This window comes from Nanorana parkeri, unplaced genomic scaffold, assembly GCF_000935625.1.
Source record: "Nanorana parkeri isolate BGI_ZX_2015 unplaced genomic scaffold, ASM93562v1 scaffold613, whole genome shotgun sequence".
NCBI classification, from domain to species: Eukaryota; Metazoa; Chordata; class Amphibia; order Anura; family Dicroglossidae; genus Nanorana; species Nanorana parkeri.
Window position 1 is genome coordinate 745,037 of NW_017306881.1, and position 19,593 is coordinate 764,629.

General features: G+C 39.8%; 1 protein-coding gene across 1 annotated transcript in view; it reads left to right on the forward strand.

Annotated features, from left to right (window-relative positions):
* The window catches only part of ARSJ (arylsulfatase family member J), a 59,845-nt gene extending 42,167 nt beyond the window's left edge, over window positions 1–17,678 (forward strand). The window contains exon 2 of the mRNA XM_018562928.1: window positions 16,242–17,678. Within this exon, the coding sequence (XP_018418430.1) occupies window positions 16,242–17,652 (1,411 nt within the window). The 3' untranslated portion in view covers window positions 17,653–17,678. The remainder of the gene's footprint in view (window positions 1–16,241) is intronic.
* The last annotated feature ends 1,915 nt before the right edge of the window (window positions 17,679–19,593 follow it).

Genomic DNA, 19,593 nt, shown 5'->3' on the forward strand with positions numbered 1-19,593 from the left:
TTTTCTAGGGATGCACCGATATATCGGCCTCCAAAACATATCGGCCGAAAATGTCGAAAGTGCAATTTTCTGGCCGATACAGCCGTGCATCTGTGATTTCTCTCCGCGCTGGACGCTGCTCTGTGTCCCAGCGGGGAGGAGAGAAACTGTCACAGGCGGCCAAGCTCTGCAGGAGGAGAGCGCTGTGAGCGGCTGGCGTCTCTCCTCCCACACCGCTCAGTCTCCTGTCACAGATCAGAGGAGAGCGGTGTGTGGCAGAGACAGCCAGCGCTGTCACAGGAGGCTGAGCTCTGCGCCCGCTCAGCCTCCTGTGACAGCGTGTCAGGAAGGAGAGGGAGTCCAAACACTCAGAGATCAGTGATCGCTGAGCGTTTGTAAATAGTTGAGAACATGGTATGGTTACTATATCCTCAATTATGAATGAATGGGAAGTGATCTACATCACCTCCTGCTCATTCATGATTGTGGTTACAGTAAACACACACAATGTCCTCATGTTATGCATGAACAGGGACACTCAGTATAGAGGATTCCGGTTTATTGATAACAGGGGCTGCAGAAAAAGAGATTGAGGACTCTTTGTCCTCAATCTCTTTTTCTATTTTAAAAGGGAAATATCAGGGGTCTGTTTAGACCCCTAGTATTTCCCCAAAGCCCCTAAAAGTAATGTAAAAAATATTTAATACAAAATAAATAAATCAAAAGAAATATAAAAAATTAAAAAGTTCATAACAAATAAATAAACATAAAATATTTGAAAAAGTTAAAATAAAAACATTTTTTTTAATTTCGGTTTTGTTTCAGTTTTGAAATTTTCTTTTCGGCGCACCTCTAATTTTTTCCAGATCAAGTACTTGCCCAAGTACTCACAGATACATGTACTGATACATTTTTGTTTATTGTCATGTGACAGTTTTTCTAAAACAATACAGACTAATGATTTCAGCACAGTGGTTAAGCATCAGGGCCCTGACACAGCTACAACCTCTGCAACCCTGGTAGTTCTCGTGTAAATGCCAAATATCGGCCCTGGTATCTGAACTGGTATCTGTGCATCCCTAAGTATTTGTGTTTGACCATAAACAAATGAATGGAATGGGGAATTTGGTTTTACCATGTTGTTGGGGTTTTTTTAAATACAAAAGCTGTATGTCTTTAATATTAAAGCATTCTTAAATCCAAGAACAAAAATGTAATATATTACGGCTTCTCAACTGGTGACCCTTCCAGTAACACACTTCCTGTCTTAGGTTGACAATGCGCAGTTACTGTATTGGATTTATAAAGAAGCGGCATTGTCTCCTGAGGACAGGACACCTCCCCTTCTCTTATAACCTGGGGGGAAGTATCCTGGGTTCCACAGAGAGAACTGGAAACAATTGTTGGAAGGAAAGTGGATCGTCTATTTGCCTGGAAGATTGCTTAAATTCTGGTTTAAAGAAGAACTCCAGGGCCTACCTTTCACTGCAAGAGTTACGTGATCCTTGTGTCTCGGGGTAAAAATAAAGAAAAAATACTCACCTGATACTTTGTCCTGACCAGCCCCCCGCAGCTTCTTGTCCCCCAGGCTCCGGCAGTCTAAGGGTCTGTGATGTCACCATATCAATTGACTTGCAATGGATGGGAGGACGCCGAAGGACATACCACAGCCGGAGCGTAGTGGGAGATAGGTGAGAGGTCACTGCCACAGGACCCAGGATCAGGTAAGTGTATCTGCTTTACCTTTGCCCATAGACCAAAACAAGCGGTTAACCTGTACAGTGTGGGGATAGCCACACTGTAAGGGTTAACTTTTTTCTAAATCCTCAATTCCTTCTTTAAACACAGCATTTTCATAATGTTTTATTAGCTTCAGATCTCTTAATGTATTATCAAGTTTGTCTTTTTCTAAAACTGTGATCACTGTTAATATGTATTGTAGCCAGGTTCTTCGGCATCAGACAACCAGTAAAATTTGATAATCAATTACAACGGTGTCATTAATATTAGTAATTTGCTGCAGTTCTTATGCATGCATAATAAGATATTAACTACCACGAGAAAGCTATTTATGTCTTTGGCATCACCACATCATCAGAAATATTGTATTGTTAAGCAGGGTTCTTGTTGCTCAAGGCACTTTTGTGTATATCCTTTAATAAAAGATGATAGGAATTCCTCCAACCCCTAGAGCTTTAATGAAGGGATTTTATTAAAGAGAAGAAGCCAAACACAGTAGTTGGAATTCATCACATTGAAGAAGAGTAAAATCCCACCGGGCGCTATAGCAATTATTTCTGCCTTGTGTTTGCAGCTGAAGAGATATGTTCATGTACACCTTGCTTAAATGAATCCACTGGTATGTATGTGTAATGTAGCTTCAAGGTTATCCCTCCATCCTTCTTAGACATCAGTGTTTAATCACAAGATAACCATGGGTAGTGCTTATGGAACTATGCATTGCAGCCCTTTTCTAAATTGTATTCAGAAAAAAAAAGGTGCTCTGCACATGTATTTCTTTAGAAATAAATGTGTAAACCATAATGGTGTACATAGTTGGGGACTTTCCATCTTATCTGAGCCTAATGAATAGACCAAAAGGTGGTTTGCCACCTTTTGGTCTATTGAAAACTGAACATAATGGGGAGTCGGCAATGAAAAGTGTGTGTAGGGCTTAATAGGTGTGTCTGTAAAAAATAAGTCAAGGCAACTGGACTTGCTTGCCTTGACTTATTTTTTACAGATATACCATGACCTGGATGAATGAGAAACGTCACAGACTTCATAGGTGTGGTTAAGTCAGTGTGATTGAGCCATACCCATTATCCATTATGTAAAGAGATACACTGTCTGATATATTTTCTGGCTGTCACACACACTGCTATGGGAACTACCTGGGACTAGAGGCTAGAGCTTTGCATTCAGCACACCTGATTGGTTCTTGATCCCCCTAACCCCCTCTCCCCCCAACCCCTGCTGTACCAGGGATTAAAAGAGGCTTAAATTAAGTCATACTTAGGTATTCATAGGTATTAATACTAATAGCATACTTATATGCATACTTGTATACATTTGATGATGTATTCATTAATACAGAGCTGCATTAATGTGTTTGTTTTAAATATTTCTGGAGTTCAGCTTTTAAATGTAAACATTCTTAAAGTGGACCTTTACCCCGTTCGACTAAAATTCACATCAACATTCTGCATGCTGATATGAAATTATCTTACAGTCATTAGCTAAACAAGCGTATTTATATTTTACTTACAATTTCTTTTCTTTTTTCACTTCCTGTAATTGTGCCCAAGCATTGCATCCTGGGAAGGTTACATCAGCAGTGCATTGCTGGGAAATCTCATCTGTAATCTCATGAGATCTCAGGGAAAGGCATTTTCCTCACATAAGATGATGTGCATGGTCACATGTCCTAGTCAAATGTGCCCGAGTTCCAGGAAGAAAAGGGAGATCCAGTAACCTGCCCTTCTGACTAGTCAACCTCTGACTGGACACAACAGTGCGGGCAGTACACATATGGCTGATTCAAAGTTCATTAATGAGGAGCAGTAGCCTATAGCAAGTGGATAGCAATTCATCTGTTGACCTAATATGCTAAAGTAGACTAAAATCTGGTACTGTGGCATTTTAAGTTGGCACTGCAGGGGCTCATTAAACTGCCCCCCCCCCCCTATAATTTAAGTATGCTACTCAGATCAGTGTAAATGTACAGAGAACACTTTAGAGTAAAAGCATTTAGAGTCTTTGAGGACCAAAAGAAGCAGCAAACGTACTATCTAAGCATTCCAATATGAGATGAAAAGAATGGAAACCACACAGCTTTCCAGGAGACTAGCTCTTTTAGTATGAGCATTTCATAAATAGATAACTCCCTGAAGCAATTCTTGTCTCCTTTCATGACTTCTGAGATAGGACTAAAGACATAGCCATATATATTATGTAATCTTGCCCAAAGATGACACGGAGACTAAATATATTGGAAAGGGCAAGGTCACAGTTTTAATGGAAATTACAACATTAGAACATTACCAGTGCCAGTCACAGTTTTACTATGAGCACACATGCACAGTAACATGACATAGTCTAAAAAATGCCTGACCTTACAATGAGTGCCGCACAGGCATTGGACTAACCAATAAATTCTACCTGAAGAGGATGCCCTATGAAAGGAACTTTAACCACTGGAAAAGTCAAACCGCCATTGAAGCTGTGATGAACATCCTCAATAGTGTACAAAAAAGTAAATTATTACAAGACTTGTATATTAACCCTTTGGCCTCCAATACAATATACCTTATGTCATGGTTTTCCATTTTTAAGGTGACTGTCAAAACAAACTCATGGTTTGATTTAGATTCAGTCGCCTGTGTCTGTTCTGTAGGTGGAAATAATGTAATTTCTTTAATATTAAAATGCATCACTCTGTTTCAGCCCAGCACTTCTTACATTTATGGCAGCATTACAACTCAGTAATTTCAGAGTTCTGTACAAGGAGCCTAAACTTGCCATCTACAAAGCTCACCGGCTTCCCCTTTAGGGCCAATCTGAAAAGAACTGTAAGGCTGGGTAATGGGCGTTCCTACGCTCTGCAAAACGCTCAAACACCGAAATCCCATTATTTCCTATGGGTATGGTTCACACCTGGGCGTATTACAGGCCGTATGAACGCGCTACAAAACGCCCTACGCCCAAAGAAGTACAGGAGCTTCTTTGGGGTGTATTTGCCACACGTATCCATTGGGATACAGCCAGGTAGCCCTCGGAAACGCGCGTTTGTCGCGCGTTTTTTTACCGCGAATCGCTGTAAAAACGCACAGCAGGAAACGCGCGACAAACACGCATATTGGATACGCCTAGGTGTGAACCCAGCCTTAAATTCGGCACATCCCTCAACAAAAGTATGTATCCCAAAAGACGCTATAGGTTCAAGAAGAATTATAGAGTGTACCTTTAGCTAAACGTATAGCTGTATTTTTATATACTTTCATATATTTTTGTATTTATTTTATATTTCCTTTTCACTGCTTTATAAGCATGCAGTTTAATTTTATTTTTATTTCATGTAATTTATATTTAGAAGGATCATATTGTTTGCACTTATGGTCATTTATTTTGAAATATAATATAGATACAATAAAGCTTTGCTAGAGCATTATGGGATATGTAATATGAAGAACGCTATCCTTGAAATATATGGGTTCCTTATTTTTAGAAAATGTAAAGTTTGGAGTTCTTCAGTAAACTTTCAAATTGTGTACACGTTTTATCAGTATATTTGGAAAATGGAAAAGTGGTTTGGCCATCTGAGGTGTAAAATCGGAGTTAGTGCATGACATCTACAGTAGAGGGTTAATAACCTCAGCAGAAACTTGACACATTGATTTTACATTTATAGAATAGTATACGTGTTGATGAATCTGTTTTCATAAGGAAAGCTAAATAATGGACCGAATTGCCAGAGTTCCACAGCTGGTGCAATCCAGAACTGAGATATAGCGATGTCACGTTCTGTGAATGCAGCTTAGTGCACTTTGATATACAAATGATAAGAAATGGCCTAATTGCTTCAAGCTATTAGCATTACCAGAGCGTAATGTTTCCTCTGTGGGAAATGACTTCTAATTACTGTCTAATTGTTCTTAAAATTGGGGGTTTTATCAGTTTAATCGAAAACATAAAATATAAAAGACAAAGGACAAAGATTCTCAGCATAAGGAAAAATACATGTTATATTCAGTATTCTGTGCTGATGATGCGAGAAAAATACTAATTTAGTCAATTTGCTCCTTATTTCATACATACAGAATGGGGTCTATTCACGAAGCAGCCAAAGGATCTAGCCGTAGCTTCAGCCGATCCTTCGGCTAGCTTCGGCCCCAGGACCCCTTCGGTTCTACTAGCATTGTACCCGCCCTCTGCTGCAGTTCTCCATCAGGTCCATCAGCAGTGGGTGGGTAGAATGCTAGTTTACTATAGGCTATTGCAAATTGAAATAGCCAATAGGAATCTAGCAATGCAATCCTATGGGCAAAAAAATATTATTTTTTTCTATTCTGACACGGCACCGTGTCAGAATAAAGAAAAAAAAAGAAAAATCAGTGTTTCTCTCCTGGGCGGCCGGGAGCGGGAGACTCCCAGAGCGCCCGGGAGAGTCTATTCACAAAGCTGCTGAAGGATCTAGCTGTAGCTTCGGCTGATCCTTCGGCTAGCTTCGGCCCCAGGACACTTCGGTTCTACTGCTGTACGTGCTATTCACTATAGCCCATACAGCTCCCAAAGTCGGCCGAGCGGCTCAGTCGAGCCAGAGGCATATGCTTCGGCTCGACTGAGCCGAGGTGAAAGCCGAAGCTGGCCGAATGGCCGGCCATTGGCCGGCCGACAGCATGCTGCTGGCTAATGGGCGGAGCCAGCCGTCATCTCACGACTGGCTCCGGCTACTTGCACAAACAGATCAGCGTCCCTGGTTACCAGGTAACCAGATTTCCAGACAGCCCAACTCTCCCGGATGCTCTGGGAGTCTCCCGATATAAGATAGCACTTTTTCCCAGAAAGGTTTACTCTGCTCTATTGAGCAGAGTAAACCTTTCCCTGCTCTGTTTTTTTTTCTCTTGACATCGGAGCCGTTCGCTGCTGTCAGAATAAAAAAAAATCAACCACAGGAATGCATAGCTAGATTCCTATTGGCTATTTCCCTTTGCCATAGCCAATAGCAAACTAGCTATTGCACCCGTAGTGAGCGGTGTTCCTCAGGGTTCTGTGCTGGGTCCCATATTGTTCAACTTATTTATTAATGACATCGGGGAAGGTGTGATTATTAGTCTGACGGCAGCAGAACCGCCCGGACAATAGAAAACAGATGGGCGGAGCTAGCTGTCACTACTAGCTCTGCCCAATTGTTTTCTATTTGATTTTTTACTACTTTTTTAACTGTTTTTCTATTCTGCTCGGTACCACATAGGTACCGAGCAGAATAGCCGAGCCGAATGCCGCTCGGTGGCATTTGGCTGTTCACTTACTGAGGTTCGTCTTAGCTGATCCAGATGTTGGAGTCAAACTCCTTCTGCACTTCGGGTCGGCCGAACATGCTGGGCATGTTCGGCCGATCCGAAGCCACACAAAGTAAGCTGATGTACGGCTGATGTACTTCAGCCGTACAAGCCTGAAGTGAATAGCCGAACAGCGTTCGGCTCACTTCAGTTCGGGTCGTTTATTCACTCGGCTGCCTACGGTAGCTTAGTGAGAAGACCCGTATAATAAAAAAGTTTTGGCTTCAGTTCTACTTTAAGTTCCTTGCAGAATAATATAAGGAACTGCTGGTTTTCAGCTTGACAAATATCCCTGCTCTGTACTCGTTTAGCCCTTGTCTTTGGACATGAACTATGAAGACTCTAATATAACAGGCTTATATAGTTTAAGACACATTTGTTCCCCTAAACTGATACATCATAAGGGAAAATGAAACAATAAAGTTTCAAAAGAAGACCAGTTCTTAAAGTTCTAATAAATAAATAATAGAGCTCAGAATGTCATTCCAACCTGTGGCAATGCAGGTCTCAAAATTAATAATATATATATTATGTTTTTGGGCACCAATAAGGCAATAAAATTGCAGTTCATGGTAGTTTCACTCATAGTTGGACATATATTACAGGACAGCTTAGTTATAAAACTTTTGATTTTAGTGTCCTTACACCCTATACATTTGAGCTTTTTAAGCACTTTTCCATCTGTAGATTAACATTTTACTGCACAACCTACTGTTTGACAGGTGCAAGTCAATACTGTATACACTAACGATCAGGAACAAGATCTGAGTGCTATACTATGATATGTGTGCGTGTTGCATTTGTAATTTTTCAATTTAAAATATATATACCAAATGTTTAAAAATGATTTAGGTGGGCAAATAACCATAGCGTTAAAGTTAATCACCATAATAAATACTCTGTTACATATTCAACAATCGCTACATCACAGCATGCATTCAAATAACACAGTAATTGCATGTTATTTATTCACTGCCAGACAGATTTTAATTCTTTTATTACACAAAATAAAACATGCTAAAACACACACACATATTTTTCCAAATCCATGCATACCGTTCCCCTTTTCTGCATTATTTCAAATGCACTTTTCAGTTATATCAGACCTTTCATTTAGTAAAAACAGGTAACCACTTAAGCAATATTGCTTACAAGTCCAGTCAGTGGCTGAACTACTGCCATAGCCATCCACATGGCTGCTATGGGGCCTGATCAGGACCAGGAGAGGTGAGATGACCAAAGGATCTTTCTGTCACCTACCGATCTTGTCCCCTCTCTTACTTCCTCCCTGTAAGTTCCAATGCAGGAAACATTGAGTGATCTGTTCTCGAGGTCTGCCTAATAGTTGCAGCGCTGCTATCAATGCCATCAGGCGATACAGCCAGCAAGAGAGTACACGGAGCCTGTTTGTCAGAGGTACCATTTGCCAATAGAACTGAATGCTGGGAACTTTGGGTGGCCCGGGGGTAGGGGGTGCACAATGCATACCTTCACTGTATCTGGTGGGGTTGTACATTCGTTAACACTACTGCTACCAATGAATTAGGGAATGGAGATTTATGGAAATTTAAGTGGCATCCAGGGATACACAGTTCACAATCCACATGTTTCTTCAGCATTATTGGCTTTTTTAAGGGGCCCTATGTTCTCATTTTTTTTTCTTTTACATATTTGATCCAATCCGGAACTTTGTATCCATCATCAGTTAAAAAATATACAAAAAACCTGACTGGTATCTTACAAAATCTATGTAGTAGAAAAAATTTTCTGTGCTGTACAAAACATTATGCTAATCCCTAATACAATACATAACTCATTCTTTTGTTTCACTGTATTTAATTGTAAATGTATTGATTCTTCAATACTGATTCTATTTCAAAACTAAATTTTTTACACATGGAAATGCAAGTTGGGATTTACTTCAGATCAAACCCCTGTTTATAAAACTCTGAAAGGGCCAGTATTAAAACATTATTTAAGAGGGTTATTCACTATGGAGCCGAAGGATCCAGCCATAGCTTCGGCTGATCCTTCGGCTCGCTTCAGCCACCTGAGTGCCTGAGTTGAACCGAAGGGCTGCTGTACGGGCTACTCACAATAGCCCGTACAGGAGCCAAAGGCAGCCGAGCCAAAGCCATATGCGGAAGCGTGGAGAAGGGTCGGCCGCGCTAGCTGTCATTCTTCACGCTAAATGACAGCTGGGCGCCAAATGACCTGGGAACGCTGATCTATCAATAAACAATAACAACTGGGCAGAGCCGGCTGTGACATCACGGCCGGCTCCGCTCAGTTGTTATTTATTGGCCAGGACCTGCTAGAAGACTCTGGCAGGTGCCGCCCAATAGAAAACAGTTGGCCTGAGCTAGCAGTGATGTCACCGCTAGCTCCACCCAATTGTTTTTATTTTGCTGGCATCTGTCAGATTTAACATTATGCGGCGGGAGTTTGTCGCCTGCCGTCGGGTCAGTGTGCCTCGTTTAAAAAAAAAAAAATTTAGTTAAAATACTTTTTATTTTTTTAACATTTTCCTCATTTTTTCCTATATTTTTAAAAAAAATTCATTTAACTTTTTTACTACTCTGCGGCATTCGACTATTCATTTACTGCCGTTCGCCCCCTATGAGAATAGGGGCGAGTGGCAGCGACTGAGCTGCCGAAGCTTCGGCTCAGCTGATCCAAATTGTTGGATCGGCTTAGTCGAACTCCTTCTGCACTTCGTCTCAGCCGAACATGCAGATCATGTTCAGCTGCCGACATACGTCTGATTTTAGCCGATGTACGGCTGAAATCAGCCGTACAAGGCTGAAGTGAATAGCCGAACAGCGTTCGGCTCACTTCACTTTGGCTCGGTTACTCAATCGGCTGCCTTCGACAGCTAAGTGAATAACCCCGTAAATCTATGAATACCTTTCTCTTTACAAACCAGCATAGAGGGGAGAGTTGGGGAAGAGGGAGAACAACCCTTCAATGTGGATGTTGAGCAGGCAGTGTGTGGTTTTTCTTTGAATCCCAAATAATAAATTACATTCTCTATGGAGAAATTTGCTTTGTGATATAGCCTCACCTTCTTACTCTCAGGAACTTCTATTTCATCCCCTTCACATGTTTTACATCTAAAAATGCCTCTGCTCCTGGAAGCATCTTTCCTTTTCTTAACCCCTTCATGACTGAGGCCCTTTTTTCATTTTTTTGCACCCATGTTATATTCCACATTTTAGGCCTGAAAATGACGTAAAACCCCCCAACATTATATATTTTCTGAATGCCAAGACCCTATAGAATAAAATGGTGGTAGTTGAAAATTTTTATGTTGCGCAATATTAGCGCAACTCCTTATTAAACCCCAAAATTTAGTGACAAATTTAATTAAATGCCCCAAAACACAACAAATTACCAATTTTTTTAATGAAATATAAAAGATGAGGTTACAACGAGTAAAACGATACCCAACATGCCCAGTTTACAGATTGCGTGCGACCGTGAAACGGCGAAAAACTGCAGTACCCCAAAAAGTCAATAAAAGACGCTTTAAAAGCCCCCACAGGTCATCAATTTAGAGATACCCCAAAATACTGGCCCTAGAATAATTGCTCTCACTCCGGCGTGCGCGGCGATACCCAACATGTGTAGCGCGTTCGTCGTTTTCATGCGTAGGCGCACCCGACGCGTGTTTACGTGGCGACGCGGTGCTCGCGGGGGACTTTTACATTTTTTTAATTATTATTAGATTTATTTTATTTCATTTTAATTTTAAAAACTTTTTTTTTTAACTTTACTTTGACTGCTATCACATGGGGGGGCTTGCAAGCCCCCCCATGTAATAGCAGATGGTGGTGACAGGTCCTCTTTTAGGGTCATGCTGGGGGTCCAAAAGACCCTCAGTGTCACCTTTTACACTAGAAATGAGCTATTGAAGTGCAGATCGCACTTCAATAGCTTAGACCTGTCCGGCGGGGGGGGCGGCCCCTTCTTCAGGACGCAGAAGCGATCTGGCGACAGGTAAGTCGCCAGGATCGCTTCTGTTGTAAAGCCGACAGTCGGCTCTACAAGTTTAAACAGACTCTCGGCGGCAAAAGTCGCCGGGAGTCTGTTTAAACAGCCCCGATGCTGGCGACGTACACTGTACGTTGTCAGTCACGAAGGGGTTAAAGTGACTTCTTATAAGCATGTTTTTCAGGGATTTATCTTTCTAAAAATAATAGACGGTCTTACTCCAATAATTACCCTTAACTTATTATTCTGTCTGTTTATCCTCAAGTTAACCCACACATGCTGGCACTGATGAATTTGGGTTCAATGACCTTTTGTCTAAAAAGGGTCAGTTAAAGAAAAGCTTCTTAAAGGCAGACAAATTTTAATCAACGTGATATGAGCTATTTGATGATTGCATATTGTCCTCTATTGTCTGCGGACTAATGTATATGAAGGGGCCACCTTTATATCTTATATCTCTATATCTTTATACAACCTACATATTTGTATTTTAAAAACAGAAGTATTTTATACAATCCAGATATTAGTATTAAAAACATTAGTATTTGAAGTGCACATCTTAACAGCACAGTCAGGTCACTAACACATGATGGTGATTATTGTGTTATTTTCAATAATGAGAGCCAATCACAGCGGAAAATATCAGTCATATTGTTATGCTTCTTATCTGTGTCATTTCCTGGAAATATGATTATATGATCTATTTAAGCTTTTCTTGTTGCTATAATTTAAGTCAGAATGGCCCTCTAGTCCATACCTTGTCTGTGATGCCATGACCCTGGTGTCTCATTACTGGTAAAGTACAAATGTACTTTTCTGTGGTACATGTAGACATACTTTTTGGATATATATATATATATATAATGTGTATATATTTATACGGTATATACAGAACTGTTGTTTGTCTTGCCCCTAGTATATAGGGGCAATATAATATACCTATGTTTGTACACTATTCTGTCTTTTCAATAAAAATGTTTGCAAAGAACACAATATCAGTTACGTGGCTTAAATGACTGTTCTGGTAAATAACACATGAATCACAGTTTGGTACATTTTTGTGAGACATTGACTTGGCTAGGTTTTAACGTGCTTAATGTCTGGTCTTAATATTAGTCACAGTGGAGTTATGTCATGGCCTAGCAGAAGTTCAGAGGTGACTTCTTCCTGAAAAGAGCATATGTTCAATCTTCTTTCATCAGTACAACTAAAATACCTGGAGGAATTAGAAAAGTAAACTAATGAGGTAGGGGGGATCAAGGCAACCATACGTAACTTCGCCCACCCAAATATTTGGATACAGCTTATATTTGTCTAGCAGACTTGACCACATTTTGACACTTAAGACAGACTTAATATGTCCCCACGTGGAAAGGTTAAAGTAATTCCCTACAGGGAAATTAAAGTGTATTTCAGGGGAAAAAAAACATTCACAAGATCTGTCCTATACATGCACATTCTCTATATTTTAAAACAGCTGCAAGTACAGAAAAATACCTGTTGGTCTCCCAGAAATCCAGTGTGGTCCCGACTTCCTATTTTATCTGCTTTTCCTGCACTGAATTCTAAAACAGTGTCATCAGAAAGAGGGAGGTTTGGGGGTAAATCTGAGAAATCCCTAGGTGTACACTTTTAGGCACCATATAAAATTATGGCTTCAGTCAAACAGGTATTTTTAACTGCTTGAAGACCAGGTGTTAAGATCCCCTACCTGGCCAGGCCAAGGCTGGCCGGAAGGTAGTTAATTATCGGTATGACAATTGTAAGTAATAAACATGCTAATTATAAAAATAATTAATACTCAGATGCATTTAATAAAGCAGTGTACAATGATGTGCAAAGAGCTGGAGCAAATAGGAATCCATCCAAATTTACTGACATTATTATTATTATTATACAGGATTTATATAGCGCCAATAATTTGCACAGCGCTTTACAATATAAGGAAGACATTAAAATCACAATACAATTCAAGACAAGATTAAATCACTAAGAGATGAATTCTGATTGTAATTGATTACAGTTTAAACATTGCTCTTGGTTTGAGACTGAATGTGTGCGCATGTGGTTAGTCATTTTTAATGTTTCTATATTCATCCCTCTGATACATAGTTACCAGAACTGTATACACTATCCAAGGGCAGCATGCTTTAAAATATATGCCTTTAACCATAGTAGGCAGAGGCTCACAGTACAATTTTTAACCATAAAAGCATAATAATTAAATTTATGTTATTCAAGCATAATACAAAAATAATAATTGAATTATTTTCATATGACTTGATTAAAATAGTTTAATAAGCATGTAATTAAGTTGAAAATGCATTCAATCCTGTACCTATTAAAGTTACATTCCATGCAAAGAGCTACATACAGTACATATATGGGAAATGTTTACTTGCCAAATGATTCTAATTCTATTCAATAAGTCTTATGATCCAGGTACCCATGCCAGAAATGACAGCAAGCACTCTCAACCTCCATAGCAGAAGCACAACTTAGTCAAGACCTTTAGCCTAGCCCTCTTATTGAATATTTAAAGAGCATCAGCAAATGAATAATGCAATCCCTCTGATCACTGTGCTTTCCCTTTCTCTAAACATTTTTACTTTCAATAACTATACACTGCTGCAGAGCTTGATTGATTCTCTTCCCTCATACTGTCTAAGTGCTTCTTTACAGAGGAATAGCTAGTTTACCTGTTGTATTTAAACTCAATGTTTTGAGTTTAAATAATAAAATGTTTTAATAAATCCAACACTGAATTAAATGACATTTATATCTTCCTGGAGTTCAGGTTTAAAAATAATATCTTATTAAAGGTTTACAGACCACCTAGTATGTCCATCTGCTATTACAATACATGGCTCGGGTCTTGTTGCTTTTTAAGAGTACTTTTAAATGTGTACTGGCACATAGCAGAGCTAGCCTTTGATGTCTAATGGTTTGTGACCTCTGACTCCCAGAAGATAAGAGGAGCACACATATGGACAAAGCAAGGATGGTCATATACTTCTGAGCATTGAAATGCTTGAGTTTAAATTAGTCTTCCTCACTAGATCTGGCACTTACTGATGGACAGATGATTTGTTTCCTGTGATTTTTTTTTAGTGATTGCATTTTTGTCATTTGTTAGTAGTATCAAAGTCTACGTTTGTTGTTTTTTTTTACTTTAAAATATTATTGCTGAACTTCAGCCAAAAACTATTTATTGACATGCACTGTAAAAATTGGCTAAAATAATACAATTAACTAAATTGTTGATGGGCTAAAATTATAAAATTACAAGCACCCTATAAAACAAGATGGGGGGAATTTATCAAACCTCAAGCAGACAGAATCTGGAACAGTTGCCCATGGCAACCAGTCAGCTTCACTTTTCAGTCTGTTCAGTTAAGATGTGAAAATGAAAGATAGAAGCTGATTGGTTGCCATGCACAGCTGCTCCAGATTTTGTCAGCTACAGTTTTGATAGATTCCCCTTGATGTCTCTGGAAGAGCTTCAGGTGCCGCTGGCATACAACACTACAGGGTGTGTCAGATACCTGATCCCCGCTGGGCACTGTGGTTGCTCCCACCATCAGCTACATTGCTGCTGTGTCCTGTTGTGATGTAGGGCTTGTGGCTACAAGCCCTACTTGAAAGGTAAGTATTAAACATTGGGGTCAATTCACAAAGCTCAGCGTTATTAGAGTAGAAGTTAATTTATCTGTCCTTATTTTACCACTCTTTATTTTACTGGCTGAAAACATGCAATTCACAAAAGCCGGAATCGTGAATGCACACACACTTTAACGTTCCTTAAGCAAGTGTTATTTTAACATCACAGACTTTATTTTATCTATTACTGTGATAAAATAACGTTTTGGGTGTTATTTTAACACGCTTGCAGTGCATTTTGGTAGCAGAAGGGGTGGAGCAGATGCCTAAATGACTGTGTTACTTTTACTTTCACCACATAAAAGGATTACACATATAAGGAAGGAATATATTCCATATTCGCCACATGCATACTCATTTTAAATTTGGTAGAGAAGAAATCATATAGAGATTGCAATAAGGTTTTTTCTGAACGGAATGAATATATGAAACATTACATTTATTTAGATCTACATCTGTTGACAATCAGACCGTGTAGGGAGGGCAATCAATTCTCCTTTCCAGCTATAAAGCCTGTCTTGATATTAAATATGTTGCATGGAACAATCCACTTGCTCTACAACCCCACTGAAGGGTATCTAGGGACATTTGATTTTCCGTGTCATGTGAGATTTACCACTAACCTCTAACTGTAAAAAGTCATCTACATTTGTAGAAGGATAAAAACTGTAGAAATGATAACTGCATGCCGCCTTCTTCTTCTGTACGCAAAAGCATTAAGCCATGTGAAAATGAAGAAAAAAGGTTCCATTTCTATCTACATCATGTCATCTCAGTGCAGCAAGCATCAGATAATGCCTGAAATCTGTCATAACGCCACCCTGAAGGAGGTGATAAATCTACGTCTCAATAACATGTGATAAAAGAACCTTTTTATTTTGTGAATTGCATTTCAAGCCTATTTTATCACTCCAGTTGTTAAAATAACGTCTGAATAGTTAAAATAACGTCTGAATAGTTAAAATAACATCTGAATAGTTAATTTACCACTTCTTAAAAATAAGAAGCGTTATTGAGTTTTGTGAGTTGACTACCTTTACACAGCAACTATATAACAAGCGATATCAAATAAATAACGGACGAAATGAAGAAAATAAGCTTTGTGAATTGACCCCATTGTATTTTACAGGTTGCTTGTAATAAAATTATTTTACTCTAGTGACATAATATTTTAAGGTGATCATTAAGTTATTAGAAGGTTCTCTCAGCAGCTCGGCTCACCCCTGTCCCTGGCTCACCCAGCAGTGACTTGGCAGCCTTCAGCCATCTAAGATCTGACCAAGATGCAAAAAAAAAAAAAAATGGACTTTGTCCCTTCCCCACCCTTTCCAATACAAAAACGTTTCACCTTTAGATATGTCTTCTGAAAGAAATCCTGCACAGTGTCTGTGGCTAAGGAAGTCACTGGAAGCTTGTTTTAAAGCTCATTTACTGCTTATCAAGACCATTAAAATATTTGATTGTCCAAAGTCTGGGCACAGATTAACTTGAAAATGAAAAGAAAAGGAAATGACCATGTTTAACTAATATATGTTTCTCCTTTTTCAGATACCAGATTCACACAGGTCTCCAGCATTCTATTATAAGGCCTTCTCAACCAAACTGCCTACCTCTGGACAACCTGACTTTGCCACAGAAACTAAAGGAAGTTGGCTATGCAACACACATGGTAGGGAAGTGGCACCTGGGTTTTTATCGTAAAGAATGCATGCCAACGCATAGAGGTTTTGATTCATTCTTTGGATCGCTATTGGGCAGTGGAGATTACTACAATCACTACAAATGTGACAGCCCGGGAACATGTGGATACGACCTATATGAGAATGACAATGCAGCATGGGAGCATGACCATGGTATTTACTCCACAGAGATGTATACCCAACGAGTGCAGAAAATCTTGGCTATTCACAATCCTAAGAAACCTTTATTCCTTTACATAGCTTATCAAGCAGTGCATTCACCTCTACAAGCTCCTGGGAACTATTTAGAAAATTATAAATCTATTACTAATATCAATAGGCGACGATATGCTGCAATGTTGTCATGCTTAGACGATGCAATTAAAAATATTACCATTGCTTTGAAAAAATATGGTTTCTACAATAACAGTGTCATTATCTATTCATCAGATAATGGTGGGCAACCAATGGCAGGTGGTAACAACTGGCCTTTGCGTGGTAGCAAAGGCACATATTGGGAAGGGGGTATAAGAGCTGTTAGTTTTGTGCACAGCCCATTTTTAAAAAACAAGGGCTATGTGTGTAAGGAACTCATACATATAACAGATTGGTTTCCTACATTAATTACATTGGCTGGTGGAAATATAGATGAAGACATGCAGTTGGATGGTTATGACGTATGGGAAGCAATAAGTGAAGAAAAGCCTTCTCCAAGAGTGGACATTCTGCACAATATAGATCCTATGTACACCAAAGCAAGAAACGGTTCCTGGGCAGCTGGATTTGGTATTTGGAATACTGCCATCCAATCTGCTATTAGGGTGAACCACTGGAAATTGCTTACCGGAAATCCTGGTTATGGAGATTGGGTGCCTCCACAAAGTTTCACCAATGTTGGACTCAGCCGTTGGCACAATGAGCGAGTTTCTTCATCAAATGGGAAGTCTTTGTGGCTTTTTAACATAACAGCTGATCCATATGAAAGAGTTGACCTATCAAAAAAATACCCAGACGTTGTAAAGCAATTGCTTCGAAAACTGGCACAGTTCAATAAATCCGCAGTTCCTGTGCGTTATCCCCCGAGGGACCCGAGAAGTAACCCTAAGCTTAATGGTGGAGTTTGGGGTCCATGGTACAAGGAGAGTAATAAAGCCAAGAAAAAAAATCTTAAAAAATCCAAGAAAAACAAGGGGAAGAAGAGCTCAAAGCGCCGCAAACAGATGTATTCTGGATGCCACCCACCTCCTTCAAATGCACAAGACAGCTTGGTGCTCAGTTAACTATGCCATTGTCATGTGTACTGCACAATACAGAATATACACTGGCAATGGTATAGTACAGTATATTAAAGAACTGCATGCTACGCCCCCACACTGCAAGGGTTAAGTGCTCATTTTGTCTAGGGAGCTAAAATAAAAGAGTTATACTCACCTGCACCACAATCCTGGCTAGCTGTAAAACCGGTCCCTTCAACTCCCCCTCCACTTTAGCCATCTAAGGTTCTTGAGTCATCATGTCTAATACAGTGTATTGGACATAAGGTTGCTGAGGACATTCCATCACTGGAGCGGAGGAGTAGACAGGCTGAAGGGACTAACAGCCAGCCAGCCAGGATTATGGTTCAGGTGAGTATGTCTCTATTATTTTAACTCCCTAGACAAAACAAGCAATAAACCCTTGCAGTGGATGAGTAGCCCCACTGCAAGGGATAAGATTTAATTCTGCTTTAACGTTAGAAAAATAATTTATACAAGTTCTATTGTTGAACAAATATACATTACATTGAGAAAACCTGAATGCCTTAAAGTGAAGGGCTTGTAAATGAAAATCTACCGAAACTGTTTTGTGTTTTTTTTTAAGTTAGGAGGGGTTAGAAGTTGTGTTAGATTTGTATTTCTTTTATGTCTGCCTAGGATAGGTGAGGAGGAATCCCACATAACAATAAAACCAAACAGGGGTTCTAACCCTTTCCTATTCTATCTATCAGATCTAATGAAAATGTTGGCAGATGGTAATTTAAATTTTTAGTTTCTTGCTTAGTGAACACCAAACAATAGTTGTACGATTCAATAAACTTAACATGAATCCAGAGCCAAACTCCAGGTAAACAGGTAAATAAATGAGCTAAAATACATATACAGTACATAAGGTGGACAGGTAGGCAATGCTTTTTGCCTCTGATTCTTTCCCTTTTCTTTCTTTCTTTCTTTCTTTCTTCATTTCTAAATATGGGAAAAGCTTTATTATTTCCAAAGCTTAACATCTCCTTTTATAGCCCAATATTCCGGGAACCAGGGCACTACTATTCCTTGCCAGTTCTAATTTCGCATTTTGATTTCTGTCATTGATCTGTAACAGCGATCTATTTGCTTGTATAGCACTACGTTTTATATCAAGATACAGAAGTGCCTATCAAATCATTACCTACATGCACGGCATTGAATTATTAAACTAAAATGTGGGAATGCTGCTGCATACAACTTCATAGTCTTAGGCCTCATTCACACTGCCGCGCATATACGCGCGTACCATATGCAACATATGCAAATAAATGGCTCCATACACACAGCCGCGTATGGAGCCGTATATTTGCGTAGCTTATATATGCGCAAAAACAGAATGGAACGGCTATGTTCACATTCTTGGGAACGGAAATGTTCATCTTAAAGGAGAACTATGAGGCAACCTTTTTTTCTCATAGTTCTCTCCAGGGTCACGGGAGGGCATATACTCCTACTGACTATGTCCTCTGGTGACCCAAAACTCAGCATGTATGCTGAAAGTGCAGAGCCGCGCCACAGCCAGGACGGATCCCGACAATACTCTCAAGATCCACCCCGCTTGCTGATTGACAGCTGGCTCTGCCCCTCTAGAGGAAGAGCCACCTGTGCCCGTCCCCTCCTCCATCCGTTCCTTCAGTCAGTGTTAGAGAAACAGAGAGGGGAGGGGGGAACCCCTGTGGGGAGCAGTGACTGACAGTCACTGCTCTCTGCAGGGAGATGATCGGGAAGTCAGCGACTAGCGGGAATGTGTTCGCTGACTTCCCGATCAATAGAGCCAGCCTGTGACAGCTTCAGTGTCACAAGTCGGCTTCAATTATATGGAATATGAGCAATTGTTTACCATAAGGGCTATATGGACAAGCACTAATGTGCACTGCAGAGAAAGTATATTGATATCAAAAACGTACATTTGCGGTACCAAAAGTTACCACCTCTCCA